The sequence below is a fragment of the Triturus cristatus genome, chromosome 6 (assembly GCF_964204655.1).
Source record: "Triturus cristatus chromosome 6, aTriCri1.1, whole genome shotgun sequence".
Taxonomy (NCBI): Eukaryota; Metazoa; Chordata; class Amphibia; order Caudata; family Salamandridae; genus Triturus; species Triturus cristatus.
The window spans coordinates 808040365-808057803 of NC_140589.1; the positions used below are offsets into that span (position 1 = coordinate 808040365).

Below are 17439 nucleotides of genomic sequence, written 5' to 3' on the forward strand. Positions count from 1 at the left end.
CCAATATTATCGTCTGGGGGAGATGGTTTTGTTGGGTATGGTTGGGGGCTTGGGATGTCTAGTGGCACTGGAGGGGTATGTGCTGTGTCTGAGTTCCTCTTCTTTAATTGTACAGCTGTGACATGTCCTGTTTTGGATCGACAGGATCCGGATGAAAAAGTTCCTCTTCCTCGATAACTGCTTTCGGCGCCGTTTTTTTCGGTTCTGAGCGGGGCTGGGTTTTGTGCTCTTTAACCTTAGGAGGCATGGTAGAATCCTTTGGCTTGTTCTTCAGTTCCGAAGGCTTGGGTTTCGGAGCCGAATTATGATCTTCAGGTATTCAAAGCCGGTTTATCTATCGGCCTTGAGGTGTTCGGGGCCGGTTTGTCTTTCGCCGTGGATTTTGGAGCCCAATGTTCTTTGGCTTCGGTATCGAAGGTGCCGGTGGGACTAGTACATGCGGTCTGCTCGGTCCCGAGCTACCGGAAGGCTTGTCTTTCTTCTTCGGAGCTGGACCCGGAGGCGGGGCTTCTGAAGTGTGCTTTCAGTCGCGACTGGGGCCAACAGGCGAAGTCTTGACCAGTGCCTTCTGTTTTGGTGGGGTTGGAGTAGGGGCAGTAGTACTCACTCTTTGACCAGGAGTGATGGGGTCGTCTGCCTCTGACACGATTTGTAGATCTTCGTCGAAGATGTCCACTGGTTTTGGAGCTGATCTCTGCGCCATGATGGGACGTCGAGCCCGACGATCTCGAATGGTCTTTTTCGATCGAAAAGAGGTGCAGGCTTGGCAGCTGGACTCGTCGTGTTCTGGCGAGAGGCACAGGTTACAGACCTTATGATGGTCACTGTGTGGGAACTTCGCTCCACACTGGGGGCATTTTTTATACGGCATCCTTTCCATGAGCCGTAGGCCTTAACGACGTTGATAGACCCAGCGGCCCGCATCGACGACTGCAATCGAACCAATTAAAGGCGCGTCGAAGATTTCGATGTTCAAAGTCAATTCGAAGAGTGTTTTGCGCGACGAAAAAGTTTGAAAACGAAGTTTCGGACCGGTGCGCAAAAGTTGCATCCGAACCCAATGGCGGAAAAAAACAATCTGATGATGGAGTCGATGCCCATGTGTCCAAGGGAGGAGCCACCTACCTATCTTGTGACTTCAAAGACTTCTTCCAAGACAACAACAAGGTGCAAGCATCCGAGCCCAACACCAGAAGGCGATCTAATGCAAAGTGTGTGATCTGCAGCTCATATGCCTCGAACATGCTTTTTTCCTTGTGCTAATAACTTTGGTCCCATTTGACAGATCTTCACGAAGTGCTACTTTTTGACAAGTATGTGCATGGAAAGTTTTGGGGTGATCTGTCAAGCGGGGTCTGACAAAAAAGTGGGTGCCAAACGCAAAATCCCCATGCATTTTCCATAGACTTCTTTAAGAAGAGCTACCACAAACACTGCTGAATAGAATTACACTAAACTTTTCAGGAAGCTAGATCTTGGTCCTTAGAATGTGCTCTTTGTGGTTCGGTGTAAATACGTGAAGTCATTTTTGAGAAATTAAGGCTTAAATGCAGTTAAATATCAGGACGGTTGGGTCTGCAAGAGGTTTTATGAGACTCGCGGGGCAGCAATTTAAAAATAGAGCGTTCTGATTGCCCAAGGGAGCTTTTTTCCTCTTGGGCTATCTTGCGAATCCAGTGGGAGAGAGTGCTCCAATTAGCTGCCAGCAACATGAGAACAATGCTGCCATCACAGAACTGTCCTTATCTTATCCCAAAAATATAATATAAGGGGGCAGGGTAGGGATAGCCTGCACGGGACTCAGAGGGCCCATCGGGCCAAAATTAGCTAAATTCTGCGGAACTCCTGCAGGCTCACAGCAACAGCAAAAAAAGATGTCCTGGGGGTTGCTTAGTACCCCCTCCCCAAGCCATTTTCAGACCCACTGATCCCATCCCCCGAGGCCTAAAGCATTTTTAAGGTGAGGGTGGCCACACAAGCCCCCCCCCCTCCCTAACCTTTTAAAAGGCCCTGGGGACCCCACCCCCCAGAGCCATGAACTAAATTAAAATTAAAAAGAATGGGGGAATATGTGGTCCCCACCTCCCTGAGCTTTTAAAGGCCCCGGTGACCCTATCCCCGAGCCGGCACACTTGCTGCGTCCCGGGGAGCCCACCTCTGGGAAAAAGTAGTTTCTCTACCTGCACCGGTACGGGCAGGGAAGCATATGTTTGCTCCCATCTGGAGGGAGCATTTTCAAATTTCCTGCCTAACAGGAGCAAACAAGTCTGCTCCCTGGTGGCGGGAGCTTTGAAAATGCTTCTACCAGCTGGGAGCAGACTTGTTTTCTCTTTTCCTGCCTCCACTGATGGTCACGCAACAAGATTGCTCCCTCCCACATTGACCTCATGGTAGTCTGCTAGCCTTGCATTGCTCTGCACTTTGAAGCTGCCACCAGTGAGCCTTTGCACACTATAAATAAAATAAAATGTAGAACATTGTCCCATTTGTGTGCCCTGTTGAAGTGATCCTCACCAGTATCTTAATCCTCACACCACCCGTGAGTAGAAAGCCTGGTGTACTCAGCCTTTTCCCTCGAGTTTAAGCATAAAAAGGTTCTCTTCACTCAGAGTAACATAATACTACTAATATCAAACTGTCAAACACTTATGCTATGCAAGACAGCACAACCGGGTTTACGATGGCTGATAAACACACTAACTCACAAATTAAAATAGACCCAGAAAGAGGACTGAGAAGAAGCCGGACAGTTTTCTATTACCTGAGGTAAAAACATTTTTCCAGCACCAAAGAGTTCTCCAACCACCTTCATTCCACTCATGAGAGGTCCTTCAATGATGTTGAGTGGTCGAGGATAAAGCTTGTGGTTTAGTCTTGCTTCCTCTGTGTCCTCAATCACATACTTATCAATGCCCTGTTAAAAAAGAAAATGTATTGAGAGAAATACCAATATTTAAAATAAAATTATTCTTATTCCAGAGTCCCATGCCTATTTAAGACTACGACAGACATTTTATGTACAAAACACTACTACTAAGAAGGGCAGGTGGAGACAGGTCCTCATTGAGAACTCTAATGTCACCTGGGAAGCAAAAGAGGAAACAAATGAAAATGGTCGGAAGTGAGAGCTGGTGTTTCTACACTAGAAGTAGCTAGTAGGGCATATTGAAGAACAAGTGAATTATCTGTTGTAATGAGCATCTCCAAAAGGGTTTATTCATTCATTTTCTCAAAATTTCTAACCCACAACATCCTGAAAGTTACATGAGGACCAGAGAGCTGAGAGTGACTTAAAAAACTGCTAATGTTATTTAAATAATATCAAGACAATAATATATATATTCCCTACATATAATTGCACGGGTGAAAAACATTATGTTGTTAGCACAAGATTGGTTATTACTCATCATCTTTCCATTATGCCTGGCCTGCCTGCCTTCTTGAACAATTTCCTGATTGTGGTGCGGCTCCCATTTAAGGACAGGACTGTAAGTGGACTACATTAATAATCATGAAATACATAACTGCCCACAGGGCCAGCATAATGCAAGCTGAGTAAGCACTGGTTTCTCATACAAGGCTTCGCATGGTCAGCTTTTCAATACATCAGTGTGCTTTGACAATCATAAAAGAGTCATGGGGGGGCAGGGGGCAGGTGAGGGGTCATCTGCCTGTTTTTCTCTCATTTTCCAAGTGGAATATGGGTTGAACTGGAAGAAAGACCAGCAAATCTGATGTAGAAATTCATTCTACCACATATAACAAGAACACAATGAACTAAATGAGTATGTAACATTCTTATCATTTGCAAAAATATTTGCAGTGTTTTGTATGACATTGAATAGGTTTCTTAGTAAAGGTTATTTCTTTTCGAGGGGTGAGAGAGAGTATGTCTATTATTCTGCTTTCAGTGCTACCGTATCATATATATTATAACAATAACAAACATATTTTTTGCCTCAAAAGTTAATAAATAGATGTGAATCCATTCAGCAAAACCCCCAAACAACAAAAAACTTCTAGGATTTAAATGTTTCAATCTTTTAACCCTGTGCCCACACATGATACAGTTTGTTGCAAAGAATATTTTTACTAAGACACTTCCAAAGACTTTCTTGCAGCAGGTTACAGTGCATCAGAGTTCCCAAATTTGTGTCCTGCTGATCAATAGTCAAAGTCACTTTTTCACTTGATGGCCACAGCCTGCTGTAATCCCCGGGAGACTCATCAGAAGACCCTTAGGAAGAAGCATCCAATCAAGAGCTTGATTACCCTACCACCAAATTAAACCAAAATTGACTCCTTTGACAAACATTCTCATATCAGTGACCTTATACTTAAAATAAATGTGTGCATCATGAACCGTAGCTTGATTTGCAGCATTATTTATCCACTACAAGTGTTGAGAGCTTGTCTTTATCAATTTTGATTTCTATTACATTAATCTATTTCCTGGTTTCAATGCAAGGTGTGTCTTAGTTTCCCATGTCCTTCCAAATTAGACATTGAAATCACCATGAATTACTTACTTTAATGCACTATGGTCATTTTAAATTAACAGGTGTAAGGAATCGAGAAGTAGGAGGCTCTAATCATTGATTATTAATGTCCAGATTTTTTATAGATGATAAAATAGCCACACTGATTGAAATGGTTTTCTGAGAGTGCAACAACTCACCTTCACCAGGGAATATTCTAATCTTTCCTCGACTGTAGCAGTACGCCATTCATCAGTTTGAACTACTTTCTTGCCACCTTTAGCTTTGGTCTGTAATAGAGTAAATCAGTTGATAAAGTGGCCACTCGCATTTAATACAGTTTGAGAACATTTCGCTAAAGCACATTGATCTTGTTATTTCAAATAAAGCCAGGATATAATTGCAGCAATTGTAAAAATGCATATAAACACTGTTGTGTATGAAAGATAAATGGCAACAATTTCTCCTCTTACTTTTCATTGCTCTAGATTCCATGCAAAAGCAATCATTTTGCATGTTATGTGGGTAGCATGCAACATTCAATAATACACATTGAACAATACAGGTCTACAGTAAAAGCAAATTAAAGATGGACAAATCATACAAACATGCAATTTGGAAATATACTAAACAGCTACATTAAGTGCACATTTGGATAATAAGTCATGGTATACAAACTTAGAGAAACAATGCAATTCATTCCTTTTTTATTTGTTATATTCCACTGGTGATAAAAATATATTGTCCCTGTGCTATTGATGGTGCAACCTTTCATCAATCAAGGTAAATGCAATGAGATTAATGCCAAATATATTTGGCTCCTTCTAAACAAGGAATACAAAGGTTGATAAGTGAAACAAAAGCAGCGTTTTATGCAAATAAAACCATGAATGCATCAAACACATAGAAAGCAATTTTGTAAACAATCAAAGAATTGAAGGAAACCCATGGTCAAAAGTTGGAAACCAACGCGCAGGTCAAATGCAATGATTTGCAGACTTCTTTGAACTGAAAATAGCAGGCATACATGCATACGTATTGTCCAGCCCAGTCCTAACCCCTAGAGGTGAAGATCTGTTCAGTTATTGTGGAAATATAAAAAGTTTTCCCAAGTCTCCTTACTGAATTACAAGAACTGAATTCCTTTAAAAAAGAGCAGTAAGCAATTGGGCTCTGACTAGATGTTGTTCCTGATAAATTAGGCAAAAAGTTACTGACTAATTCATATTACATTGGTCAGATTACTATAAAATAGTTTTTAGAGACTGGCTGTGTTCCCGACAAATTAAACAAGCATTGGCATAGCCAATAGGTCTCGCCTTTGGGACCTTATAAGTGTTTAGCCACGCAGCACATTTTTCTGGGTGTTGTGGAGCCAGGAATTGAAGAGCTATACAAGTACTACATACTAGTTCAAGTACTCTGATTTAGAAATATATGCTTGCATTAGTAAACATTTATGGACACATTGTAAGGCACTTTAAAGCACAAAGACAAGTGCCTCGATGCAAGTTAACAGAGCTATAACATTCTTTATGCTGCTATCATATAGCTGTTTGAGGAATGCTATTGCATGCAGGGTGCCCTTAAGGTGTGCCAGTGTGGATTTTTACTCTCACCCTTTACTTTGCAAGTATGGCAAGGCTTACAACACTGTCCCCAAATATTTCTGAATATTTAGTGTTAAAATGGTAAATCATCCTCTCCACAAACATTATGGGGTATTTATATGCCTCTCTCCAAGTTTTAGAGGAAGGCATGGAGAGAAAGGGGAGCTTGGATGGTTAGAACACCGGCTTAGATGCTATAGTATGGTGTAATTGTAGCCCTTACATGTATGCTGATCAAAAGGGGTGTGGAGAAGTGTCACTAGTTGTACTGTTTTTAGGTCTCGCCTGACCCAGCGCGTGCGCTGGTCTGGCGAGACTTATTGAGAGGGCTCCAAAAAGTGCTACCAGGACAGCCTAGAGCTACAGTGCATGTGCGCGGGCGCGCGCGCCACTTTTACCGTGATTACTTTCACTTTAGCGGCCGCACGGCCGCTTTGATGTGTGATCGAGATCACATTCACTTTTGCGGCCGCACGGCCGCTTTGCATAGCCAATAGGTCTCGCTTTTGGGACCTTATAAGTATTTAGTTATGCAACTGTTGCATAGCTAAACACTTATAAGGTCCCAAAGGCGAGACCTATTGGCTATGCCAATGCTTGTTTTCTAATATCTTTGTGATAAGTTTAATGACTATAGCTTGCTCCAGAAAAACCTGAGGGTATCACACTACACATGCTCACATGGTACTTTTTTTTTTTTTTTAAAAAGAATTTTATTGTTTTGTAAAACAGTGAAAACAGTAGGACATTGAAGCGAGCCTTGTATACATATCCATAAGAAGAGCATCACCCCCTTGCACAGTCCCTCAACCAACCCAAGTTCTAATGCATTTCGAAATACCCTAAGGCCCCATCCCCCCACCGCCCCCCAGGTTCCCCTAGCCATCTGAGTCAGAGGAGTCCTCATCGGAGAGAGGTGGTGGTTCGCATATTTCTCCCCTGTACTTGTTCCATGCCCCCCAGACCTTGGCCCACTTGCGGGGACACCCCCGTCTAAGGAACACAGAACGTTCCGCAAACATGGCTGCGTCCATGTCTTTGCGCCACTTGGACAGCAGCGGCACCTCCTCTGCACCCCATTTTTGGGCTATATTTCTTTTGGCCGTTATGATGCCCAGCGTCACCCAACCCTGCGTCTGACGATTAAGGTCGTTGGGCTCCCACACATTTATCAAGCAGCGTCTGGGTTCCGGTAGCAGTGATATCCCACACGCCTGTGACATTGTACGCAGCACTCGTTTCCAGAAGTCTTGAATGAATGGGCAGTCCCAAATAGTGTGATAAAAGGTGCCCTCCTCCCCGCAACCCCGCAGGCAGAAGGGATGTGGCGCCCTGCCCAGCTTGTGTAGTAAGCATCTGGTGTAGTAGGAGCGATGCAATATACGAAGTTGCACCAGTCGCAGCCTCGAGGGTATACCCGCCTCACGCCACTCTGGGTCATCAAGGTCGCCAAGTTCGTCAGCCCACCGCTCCCGCAGGGTCCCCATAGGGTCCGGGAGATTGTTGACCAGCTTGCGGTACGTGAAGGAGGTGGCCCTCTTTGGCATATATTCTGTCAGCAACCTGTCCTCCAGCGGGGACGCCTCCGGAACCTTCGCTCCAGGCGCCAACTGTGTCATTAAGGCATGCTTCATTTGGAGGTAGCGGAACCATTCCGAGGGGGCCAGCTCGTACTGCTGCTGTAAGCACGCAAACCGAACAACCTCCCCCTTGTGCCACACATCGCCTATCGTCGATATTCCAATGGTATCCCAAGCGTCGAAGCCCTTGCTGTCTCTCAGACGTCCCAGCTTCCTGGCATCCCACAGAGGTGTTAGCTGAGTCAGGACTCCTCGCCATCCCAACTTGGCCTGAGCGGCATGCCAGATTGATATAGTCTGTCGCAGAGGGCCGACCATCCTCGATATCGATCGGGTGTCATACAGTGGGGACAGCATACCCCTCTCACCCAGTACGTCCCTATCCGCCTTGAACGCCGGGTCAGTTTGAGGCGCGTGGAGCCACTGGTTGATTACCTTCAGCTGCGCCGCCCAGTAATACAGCTGGATATCCGGGAGTGCAATTCCTCCATCATACCACCCACAGACCAGCTTAGACTGCGCTATGCGCGCCGGCTTGTTGCCCCAAAGCAGGCTGGACACCTGCGCCGCTATCGCACGGAAGTAGGCCGGAGGCACCTGGAATGGGGTATTCTCCAGTATATAGAGAAACCGCGGCAGAGCCATCATCTTGAAGAGCGCCGCTCTCCCGACCAGGGTCAGGGGCAGCGCTCCCCAGTACTGCACGTCCCGCTTAAGGCGGTCTATCTGAGGGCTGAGATTGCGCTTGAAGAACTCCGTCTGATCCAGCGCGATATGTATTCCCAGGTATTTGAAAGACTCCTCCGCCACCCGGAGCGGGCAACTCGACGGTAACCGCGGAGGTGGGCCCCGTAGTACCAGGAGGACCGACTTCGACCAGTTGATCGTGTACCCAGACGCCCGGCCAAAAATCTCGCAGATGTTCAGTAGCGTTAGGATGGAACTCCTCGGGGAGGACAGATATAGCAGTATGTCATCCGCGTAAAGGGAGACGCGGTCCTCCCAGTCGGCAGACCACCGGAGGCCTCGCATCATGGGCTCCCAACGGATCCAGGCCGCCAACGGCTCCAGCACTAGGGCGAAGAGCAGAGGTGACAGAGGGCAGCCCTGTCTCGTGCCACGCGTCAATGGGAAGTCCTCCGACATGTGTCCGTTGGCCGTGACATGGGCTAGGGGCTTAGTGTAGAGGAGCTGGACCCAGGCACAAAATTTCGGTCCGAACCCCAGATGTTGGAGTACCGCGAAGAGAAAGGGCCACTCCACCATGTCGAACGCCATGCGGGCGTCAAGGGAAAGAATGACAGCCGGTTCCTGCAACCGCCCCACGCGGGCCAGCACCCCATGCAGCCGCCTCAGATTGTGAGACGTACTCCTGCCAGGCATAAAACCGGATTGATCCGGGTGTACAATGTCAGATAGGTGAGGCGTGAGCCGAGCGGCCAACGCCTTCGCTAGGATCTTTGCCTCCGCGTTGATCAGTGAGATGGGACGGTATGAGGTGCATTGGTCCTTCGGCTTACCCGGCTTCGGGATTACCACAATGGTGGCCGTCCGCTGGTCGTCAGGGAGTTCCCCCACCTCGAGGCAGTGCGTGAACATATTCAGCAGGTGCGGCGTTAACGTCTCGGAGAGTCGCTGGTAAAGCTCAATTGGTATGCCGTTCGGTCCGAGCGCCTTACCGGGCTGCAGCGCGCCGATAGCCGCCTGGAGCTCCTCCACCGTGAGCTCAGCCTCGAGCGTCTCTCGAGCCTCAGGGGAGAGTTTGGGCATCTGCAGGTCCTTGATGTAGGTCAGTGCCGTCTCCACCGTCATGGTCGAGCTGGAGGAGTAGACCTCACGGAAGTACCCCGCCAGAGTGCGCACTATCACCCGTGGGTCCGTGACTGTCATTCCCTCATCAGTGCTCAACTGCGCAATCCCTCACATGGTACTTTTGACGAGTACAGGTCACCTTAATTAAAAACAAGTATTAGCATGGGCAATATGTTTGTTAGATTTTTTGGCAAATATATGCATTAGGCATTACAATGTTAAATGTATTAAAAGTCCAAATTGTGCCATCTAAAATGGTTTTACCTTCCTTGAAATAAAACAATATGTAAAAATGACCTTTCACAAAAATAAATGTAACAATTATGAAATGAGACGAAACCAAGGTAGAGCTATGTGTACAGATGCCAACACTGAAGTGCACTACATTTTAAGTGGATGTGCGCACATGGAGAAGTAAAATGCCATCACTTATAGTAAGCAGCGCCAGTGGCTGAAGTGGGCAGACTATTTGCCCAATGATGTATGGTGTGCACTGTAAATAGCGGATGTTATTATCACCCCATGTAACGGGGCTCGGTTTGCCGACCTCAAAAGGATTGGAGGCAAAGTGGCCTATCTAAAAAAGTGATCCTGTGGCCGGCATGCTATCCAAAGGTTTCTGCAGGGGAAGGCATTAACCCACTGAGCTCTTTGTATTTGCCAAATGTGTGCTAGGATGGAAGAGACGAGCTGGCCGGGGGGGAGGGGGGGAGAGGTTGCTTGGGGATGATATGGACAAAAACAAGAAAAGGTGTGAACTTAAGAACGGTTGTGGGGAAAGGGGTGAGGAGAAAGAATGCAGAAAGGGTTGGAGAGAGGAGGTGATAGAAGAGTATGTATGGGAGTGTGGAGGATAAAATTAAGTAAGTAAGTAATAGCTTTATTCGATATATGAAAACATCATAAAAGCTGTACAAATTCCAGAAAAGAAGGAAAAAATAAAAAATAATTTTTTTTTCAAGATTATAAAATATGATTAAGTCATAATCTACTACAGTTAATACAGTACAAATTTTCCCATCACGTGGTTTTTGTTATTTAATTTAAAACAATTAAAATTATAAAACTTAAAACTATTTAAAAAAGGAGGCAAGATTATTTACAAACAGGATTTAGCCCCCTAATTGACTGGATACTAAACACAGTACACATCTGCACTAACTTGGTTGGTTGACTTCCTTGCCAGAATCTTGGTTCTTATTAGCCAAGCGCAGCCTAGAAATTTAGCCACCCCGCATATCAGAGATAAGGATGATGAGTCTGTGCATAAAATGCGGAGTGCATTGCGATGGCTCATTGGCCCTAATAATTGTCAAGCTGGTTTAAGCCACCTGACTCTGGGAAGTCTGTAAGCTGGGCAGGCGAACAGAAAATGTGCAGTAGACTCATTATGGTAGGCACATCCTGGGCAGGGTGTCGATGCCATATTTGTACCTCTCCAGCTTGTGATGAAACTGTTGATCGGGAGAGTCCCAAATCTCAGTTTCATATATAAGGCCCTATCTTTGGGAGTCTGGATAAATTCCAAGTAGGGTTCCAGCTTACGAATGATTTTATACTGGAAAAATCCCTCTGTTAACTTCCCTAGTTTGGGATTCTGAATATCCTGTGTCTGCACCCACTCCCAGTAATTTCTTTTTAAAGCCTGCTTTGTTTGGGGGATCTGGCTATCCCAAGCCTCCTTAAAACCAATAGCAATTAAAATTTTCCGCAAATCTGATAGCCATTTAATCTTACTCCCTATGTCGGCTAGGATCAATTCATCAAGGGCGAGTGCGTAGTTGGACAATTCAGCCGTCCTTCTAATACGGGCCCAAAAAAGAAGGGGTTGCAGGCGTGCTATGTCTAAGATCGAGTGTCTACCTAGATCATAGAATAGGGGTTTCAAAGGCGTCGAAATGGGGAGGGAAGTCATATCTCTCATGAATTTGTTTTCAGATTTGACAAGTTCACCAACGTTTTGACAGCCCCAGAGCTCAGATCCATAGAGAGCAGATGGGAGAGCTTTTCCGTCGTAGATAGCAAGCACTGGGGCAACAGGCCTGCATCTGGATAGGCGTTGTTCTCTCAAAATTGCGCCAATTACCCACTTGTGATTTAAAAGCATCTTGGCTAAGTGGGGGCCCCATCTCATGTCCTTCGAGATGCGGATCCCCAGATAGTCGAAATCCTCCACAATGCCCAATGGGATAGCATCTAGGGTAATGTTGTTTTTAAAACGTTTGGAAGGATTGATACTCATAAGCTTGGTTTTGGTGGTATTTATTATCAACCCATGTGTTTTGCAGAAAGTGTCAAACCTGTTCAAAAGTTTCTGAAGCCCCCCTGGTGATTTTGAAATGAGTAGGGTGTCGTCGGCGAACAGGAGGGTCGGTGTCTTTTCCCCAGCCAGGGATGGGGCATCCGCCGGCTCCTGCCGCAGGAAATCCACCACCCTGTTGATGTATAAAGAAAACATGGTGGGTGCCAGCACACACCCCTGGCGCACCCCCCTGTTCACCGCGATCCTCTCCGTAAGTTGCCCCTGGGAACCCCATCTGATTCTAGCATAATTACCAATATGTAGACGTTGTATAATGTCTAGAATCAAAGGGGAGATGCCTAGTTGTTGTAGGGTCTGCCAGAGTTTCCCCCGAGGTACCAGGTCGAAAGCAGTCTTCAGATCTATGAAGGCCAAATACAAACTGCGTTTCCCTAGGATTACTATCTTCCAATAGATCATGAAGAATCGAAATACCTGGTCAATTGTCCCCACCTTTTGCCTGAAACCCGCCTGAAAATGGGACAGAATACTATTGTCTTCCATCCAGGTACCCATCCTGGCAAGGAGGACCCTGCCAACCACTTTCTGTATTACATCGATTAGACTAATCGGTCGGTAGTTGGCAGGGTCCTCCCTGTTCCCTTTTTTAAAGATGGGGACAACCTCGCCGCCTTACCTGGGGCAATGCTATTTATTGCTGTTTCCACCTCAGATAATTCAAAACACTCCAAAAGGTGGACAGAGGCATCAGGGGTGGTAATAATATCGGCGACTAGGGTGGGAGAATAGTTGTCGTCCGTGGAATACAACTTAGCAAAGTGTTCTTGCCATTGATTGCCAGTGACGTGGTTAGGAATTGGGGGCGAAGTACTCCTAACCCTGCTATTAATAAGGTCCTAAAACCCTTTCGAGTCTTTGTCCTTAGATGCTTGTTTTAATTCTTCCCGGTGTCTCTCATCCCAGGATTTCTTGGCCTCTCTTTGGGCCCTAGTATATTCCTTCCTTGCAATACCAACTGCAACAGGATCTTTATTCCTGAGTGCGAGAGAAAGGGCCACCCTTTTTTCCTTACAGCTTGTGGAATACCAAGGATTGCTAGGCTTTGCCGAGTGCTTTCTAGAGTCGACTTTCTTTTCGACAATAAAGAATGCGCTCAGTTTGGCGATTGTTTCTTGATAGGTTATGTGGAAATTTAGTTGGGCCTGCATTGTTCTATGGATGTTCATATATTCGCTGATCTCAGCATCTAAAATGCCCTCGATTGCCCCCATTTTGTGTTCCTCGTTGGCAATTTTAAGCCATTTAAGGCGTCTACAGCAATTTGAAGGAATAACTTCTCTGGAGGACAGGGTTGGTCTACTACTGCCCTCGACTTCAAATGCCTGCCAAACATTGTTTAGTTCTAGGCATTAAGGGTTATGATCGCTATCTACAGACGGTATGACTTCCATATCTCGCAGATCTCCCCATAACCTAACATCCATGAGGATATAGTCAATCCTGGACGGGGAGGTGATCCTGTTAAAAGTATTAGCCCCATGGGAGTCAGAATGTGATCTCCCATTTACGGCTCTAAGATTGAATTCCTGCGTGAGGGCATTTAGTTGGATGGCCCTCTGTGACCACCTCCTAATGGGGGGAAGCTCAAGGGGAGGAATGTCCCATGGAGGATAAAAGTGAAAAGCAGATTAGAGAGAAATGTATGAAAATGAGGAGGAGAGAAGGAAAGAGACAAATAGATGATTGGAAGGGAAAGGATAGAATTCGAAAATACCATCTGGAAGGAAGCAGACAGGGTGAGAAAACAATTTGAAGATGAGGGTGGACAGCAGCGGCGCCATCTGTTTCGAAAGCACGAGCGCGATAATTGCTAACAGATGGCGTTGCTGCTCGCTCCCGCAAGGGAAACGCCAAACATGCACGAGTACCAATAGGAAACAGTGCAAAACATGCACGAGTTGGAAAAAAGCCTGGAGCGATTCCAAGAGGTCACTCCAAAGCAGTGCTTGCGCGCTGCTTAGGCGAGACCTAAAAAGGCTTATATTTGACCATTATTAAGGCTCCTTGTTAGACCAGGACTATGTCCACAACTGCATACCAGTGTCTCAACTCCATTTGATGGCCAAACTACTTGAACAGGCCGTGTTTAATCAGCTATCCACCTTTGTAGAATTTCAACAGTTGTTACATTGAATGCAGGCAGGTTTCTGTGCCAGCTGCATCACGGAATGTGTAGTAATGACAGTGTTAGATGACTTTGCATGTATGCCTACAGGGAAGGTGTGGCAGCAGTGATCATGCTAGATCTCTCAGGGGCCTTTGATACCATTGACCAGCAGGGGTTTTTGTACTGCCTGGAGGGCTGCGGTATCAGGGGCTCCATCCATTCGTGGTTACAAAGTTTTTTGACTAACCAGACCACTTAAGTTACTATGGGTCCATTTTTATCCAAAGTGAAAGTACTCACTTCAGGAGTAACACAAGGTTCTGTCATTTCAACATTACATTTTAACCTGTATATAGTTCCACTGACCAATAGATACAATCATATGGACTGACTGCCCTAACTATGCGGATGTTATGCAGATTCTTTTCGCGATTGACGAGGAACCCAGTATAAGGGTGGAAAATCAATGCAAATGTATGACCTATTTCCAACAGTGGATGGCCAGCAAACATTTAAAGTTGAACGGTGGAAAGACAGATTCTGGCCCACTTCCCCCCTACAACAGTCTGGAACAACATGTTTTGACCAAATTCACTTGGCCAACAACCTAGTTCATTCCAACTTGTGAAGAATTTAGATGTGAAATTTAACACGACACATACAATGGAAAACCAAATAAAGTCTGTGACTAAGAACTGTCTTTGTTAATTATGGGTTCTGAGGTGTATAAATAATATGTTTACTACTCTAAAGGAATCATGAATATGAACATGTTTTTTTTGCCAAGGCTGGATTATCGCAAAGCTTTGTATCTGAATGTTCCAGCTAAATTGATAGATAGACTCCATCTGACTTAGAATGCAGGAGCTAGACTTATCTTTCATATTAAGAAATTTGAGTCCATTTCACTAGCTCTGGGGAAATTGCACTGGCCTCCAGTTGCTCAAAGAATTAGATTCAAATCTCTCTGTCTAGTCCATAAATCACTTTATCATCATGGCAGAAATCCACTTGCAAAAAACGTTCTCTCTTTAAATACCTAACTGCATTCTGAGATCCAATGGGGTTCTGTCGTCTCAAAGTGTCACTCGAATAAAGACAGCTTTCTCCGTGGCATAGACTGGGAACAGTATTCCTCTTAATATGTGAAAGGAAACATCTCTCCTGAGGTTCCGAAAACAACTTAAGACAAGCCTTAATCCCAGTGCCTAAGGGTACAGGCCATTACTGTGCACCATTTTATTTCTGTTGACGACGGACATTCATAAACTTTAGCACCTTGATACCTTTGTGTGATAGCTCGTGCTTAAAAAATAGCAAACACAATTTGTGCAGGATTATTCAACTGATGTTCATAGCATCACGATCAAGTCCAATGAAAACCAGTCCGTGGAATATTACCACCAGGTGTTACATGCATGGAAGGGGTCTATCTTTTGATTCTATGGGATTAATATTTCTTTATATAGCTCTTGACCAGAAAGTTTCTGAGCTATGGACATATGTATTGATTCTAATAGGGCAATTTCCATAGCACATATATGAGGGATTGACTAATGATATTGACTATCACATACAACATAATGACAAATACCACACACAATTTAAGGAGGAGACCACGTAGTTGCCATTCTAGTTTACAAAGAGGAACAGTTATTTAGATGAGGATGTACCGCATATGATCGTTTTCCTGCTTTTTTCTCATTGTCCCTGAAACTGGCAGCAGATACATTGTAATGTAGGGTGATCTTTGAATTGCACTGCTATTCTGCACTAGCAGACGTTACACTTTATCAACTATCTGCAAGTGCGTCAGCGTCCTCAGCATTAATATTTACATTGTGTAGGAGGCATGTTTTTTGGAAAGGGGGAGGCATGACACCATTGTTATGGGTACATCCCATGCTGCACGTATAGCGTATTCTATTCTCTGTATGGAGTAGATGCTTGTCTATATGTGGTGATTCTGTTGTCAGTCACACAGAGTCCTCAACTGCTATTGAGGTCGTTAGAAGACATACCACAGTAAGATGATTTAGAATTAACAACTTACGCCTCTTAGAACTGGGCTCTAATAGAAGCATTTTCCTGGATTCATAATCTGTTGTGACCACTGGTGATGGTGTTAAGCTCCTTGTGATCTATGAAGCTCTGTTATGAATAAAGGGCCATTCACTCATTTGTGAGATTGTTACGCGTAATGTGAATTCGCTCAGTTGTCCCAAAATCTAAAATGCATGCTGATATTAACGTATGATCATAGTAATGGCCAATGATTTATGTTCTTCATTAATTATTAAACGCACATATTGTTATTGACTCATTCATTGTATCACAATTATCGTCAATCTTGTGACACTGTAGCGATCTGAGACATTTTTATGTTAGGTTACTAAATCATGACTTTCATACACCATAGTATCTCAAGTGTGAACCTTTTAGTAACATTAGTGGTAATGCAGAACAATGTGGGTTATATGAACACAACATCATTTACTAAATTATGCCAGATTCATTTTCAGTGAAACACTGCTGATGATGCAAATTTGATCTGCATATAGACACTTACCCTCCATTGGTGAATATAAGTTCATACCCTGGTTTATTAAACTAGAGAACAAAGTATGTGGACATTGTGACATGCACACTATAGAGACTGTAATCCCAGTCACACACTCTAAAGGCACTATTTTGTTTAATTTACAAATTCATAGACAGATAGCACGAGTCCTTATGAAACACGCAGACTAATGCTTCCGCGTCTGATTAAACCCCTGGTGTTGTTTAGTGACCACACATAAATGGAGGCAAAAATCCAAGAAGGACATTCTCCGTTAACTACTGTTGACCATTTATATGTGCAATTTCAACAAGATTCAGCTACTCACCATTTTGAGAACTGCACTCTCTGCAATATAGTGGTATTTTACTCGGTGACATGAATATAGAGATGTTTTGCTTTATTTTGAGAGGCTCTTGTATACATTTATTTGAAGGTCTGCAAACTGGCTGATTGGTTAAACGTGGGGTAAGTATTTATACTGTACCTATGTAAATCAATCACATGGAACTGTTGTTAGGTTCCTAGAACTTACCCTTCTGTCGGCCTTTGGGCATAATGGTTGGGTCTGTGTTCTATACCAGTACATAAGAAAAGGTGCTTTCATTTTCAGACATTTGTATACCATGTATTAGCAACTATACAGCATTTACTATGAACATATACCCTTAGTCAAGGAAATAAGAGCCATATTGAGGAGACCTTACCAAATATTATTTTGTTTTGGGAAAAAGTAGAGGGTTGTCCCTGTTGTTCAAAGTTACATATAGATTCATTTAAGAATCCCTCACAAACCACAGATTCAAAGCATGTCTTATCAGCTGAATACACAGTTAAGCGGCGCCACCTTCAAGAGGCACCATTTTAAGAGTCACTGGTATTCCAAATGAGGTCATACTGTTTCAGTTTCTTTGCCTTTTTGCAGAATCCAAATGATTCCACTCCGCTCCTTTTCTGAAGCAATCTATT

The 17439-nt window shown here is 44.5% G+C and overlaps 1 protein-coding gene across 1 annotated transcript in view; it reads right to left on the reverse strand.

Annotated features, from left to right (window-relative positions):
• MTR (5-methyltetrahydrofolate-homocysteine methyltransferase) overlaps window positions 1-17439 on the reverse strand; it is a 456618-nt gene that overhangs the window by 195760 nt on the left and 243419 nt on the right. The window contains exons 19-20 of the mRNA XM_085611389.1: window positions 4679-4768; window positions 2762-2914 (exon numbers count right to left, since the gene is read on the reverse strand). Of these exons, the coding sequence (XP_085467515.1) occupies window positions 2762-2914; window positions 4679-4768 (243 nt within the window). The remainder of the gene's footprint in view (window positions 1-2761; window positions 2915-4678; window positions 4769-17439) is intronic.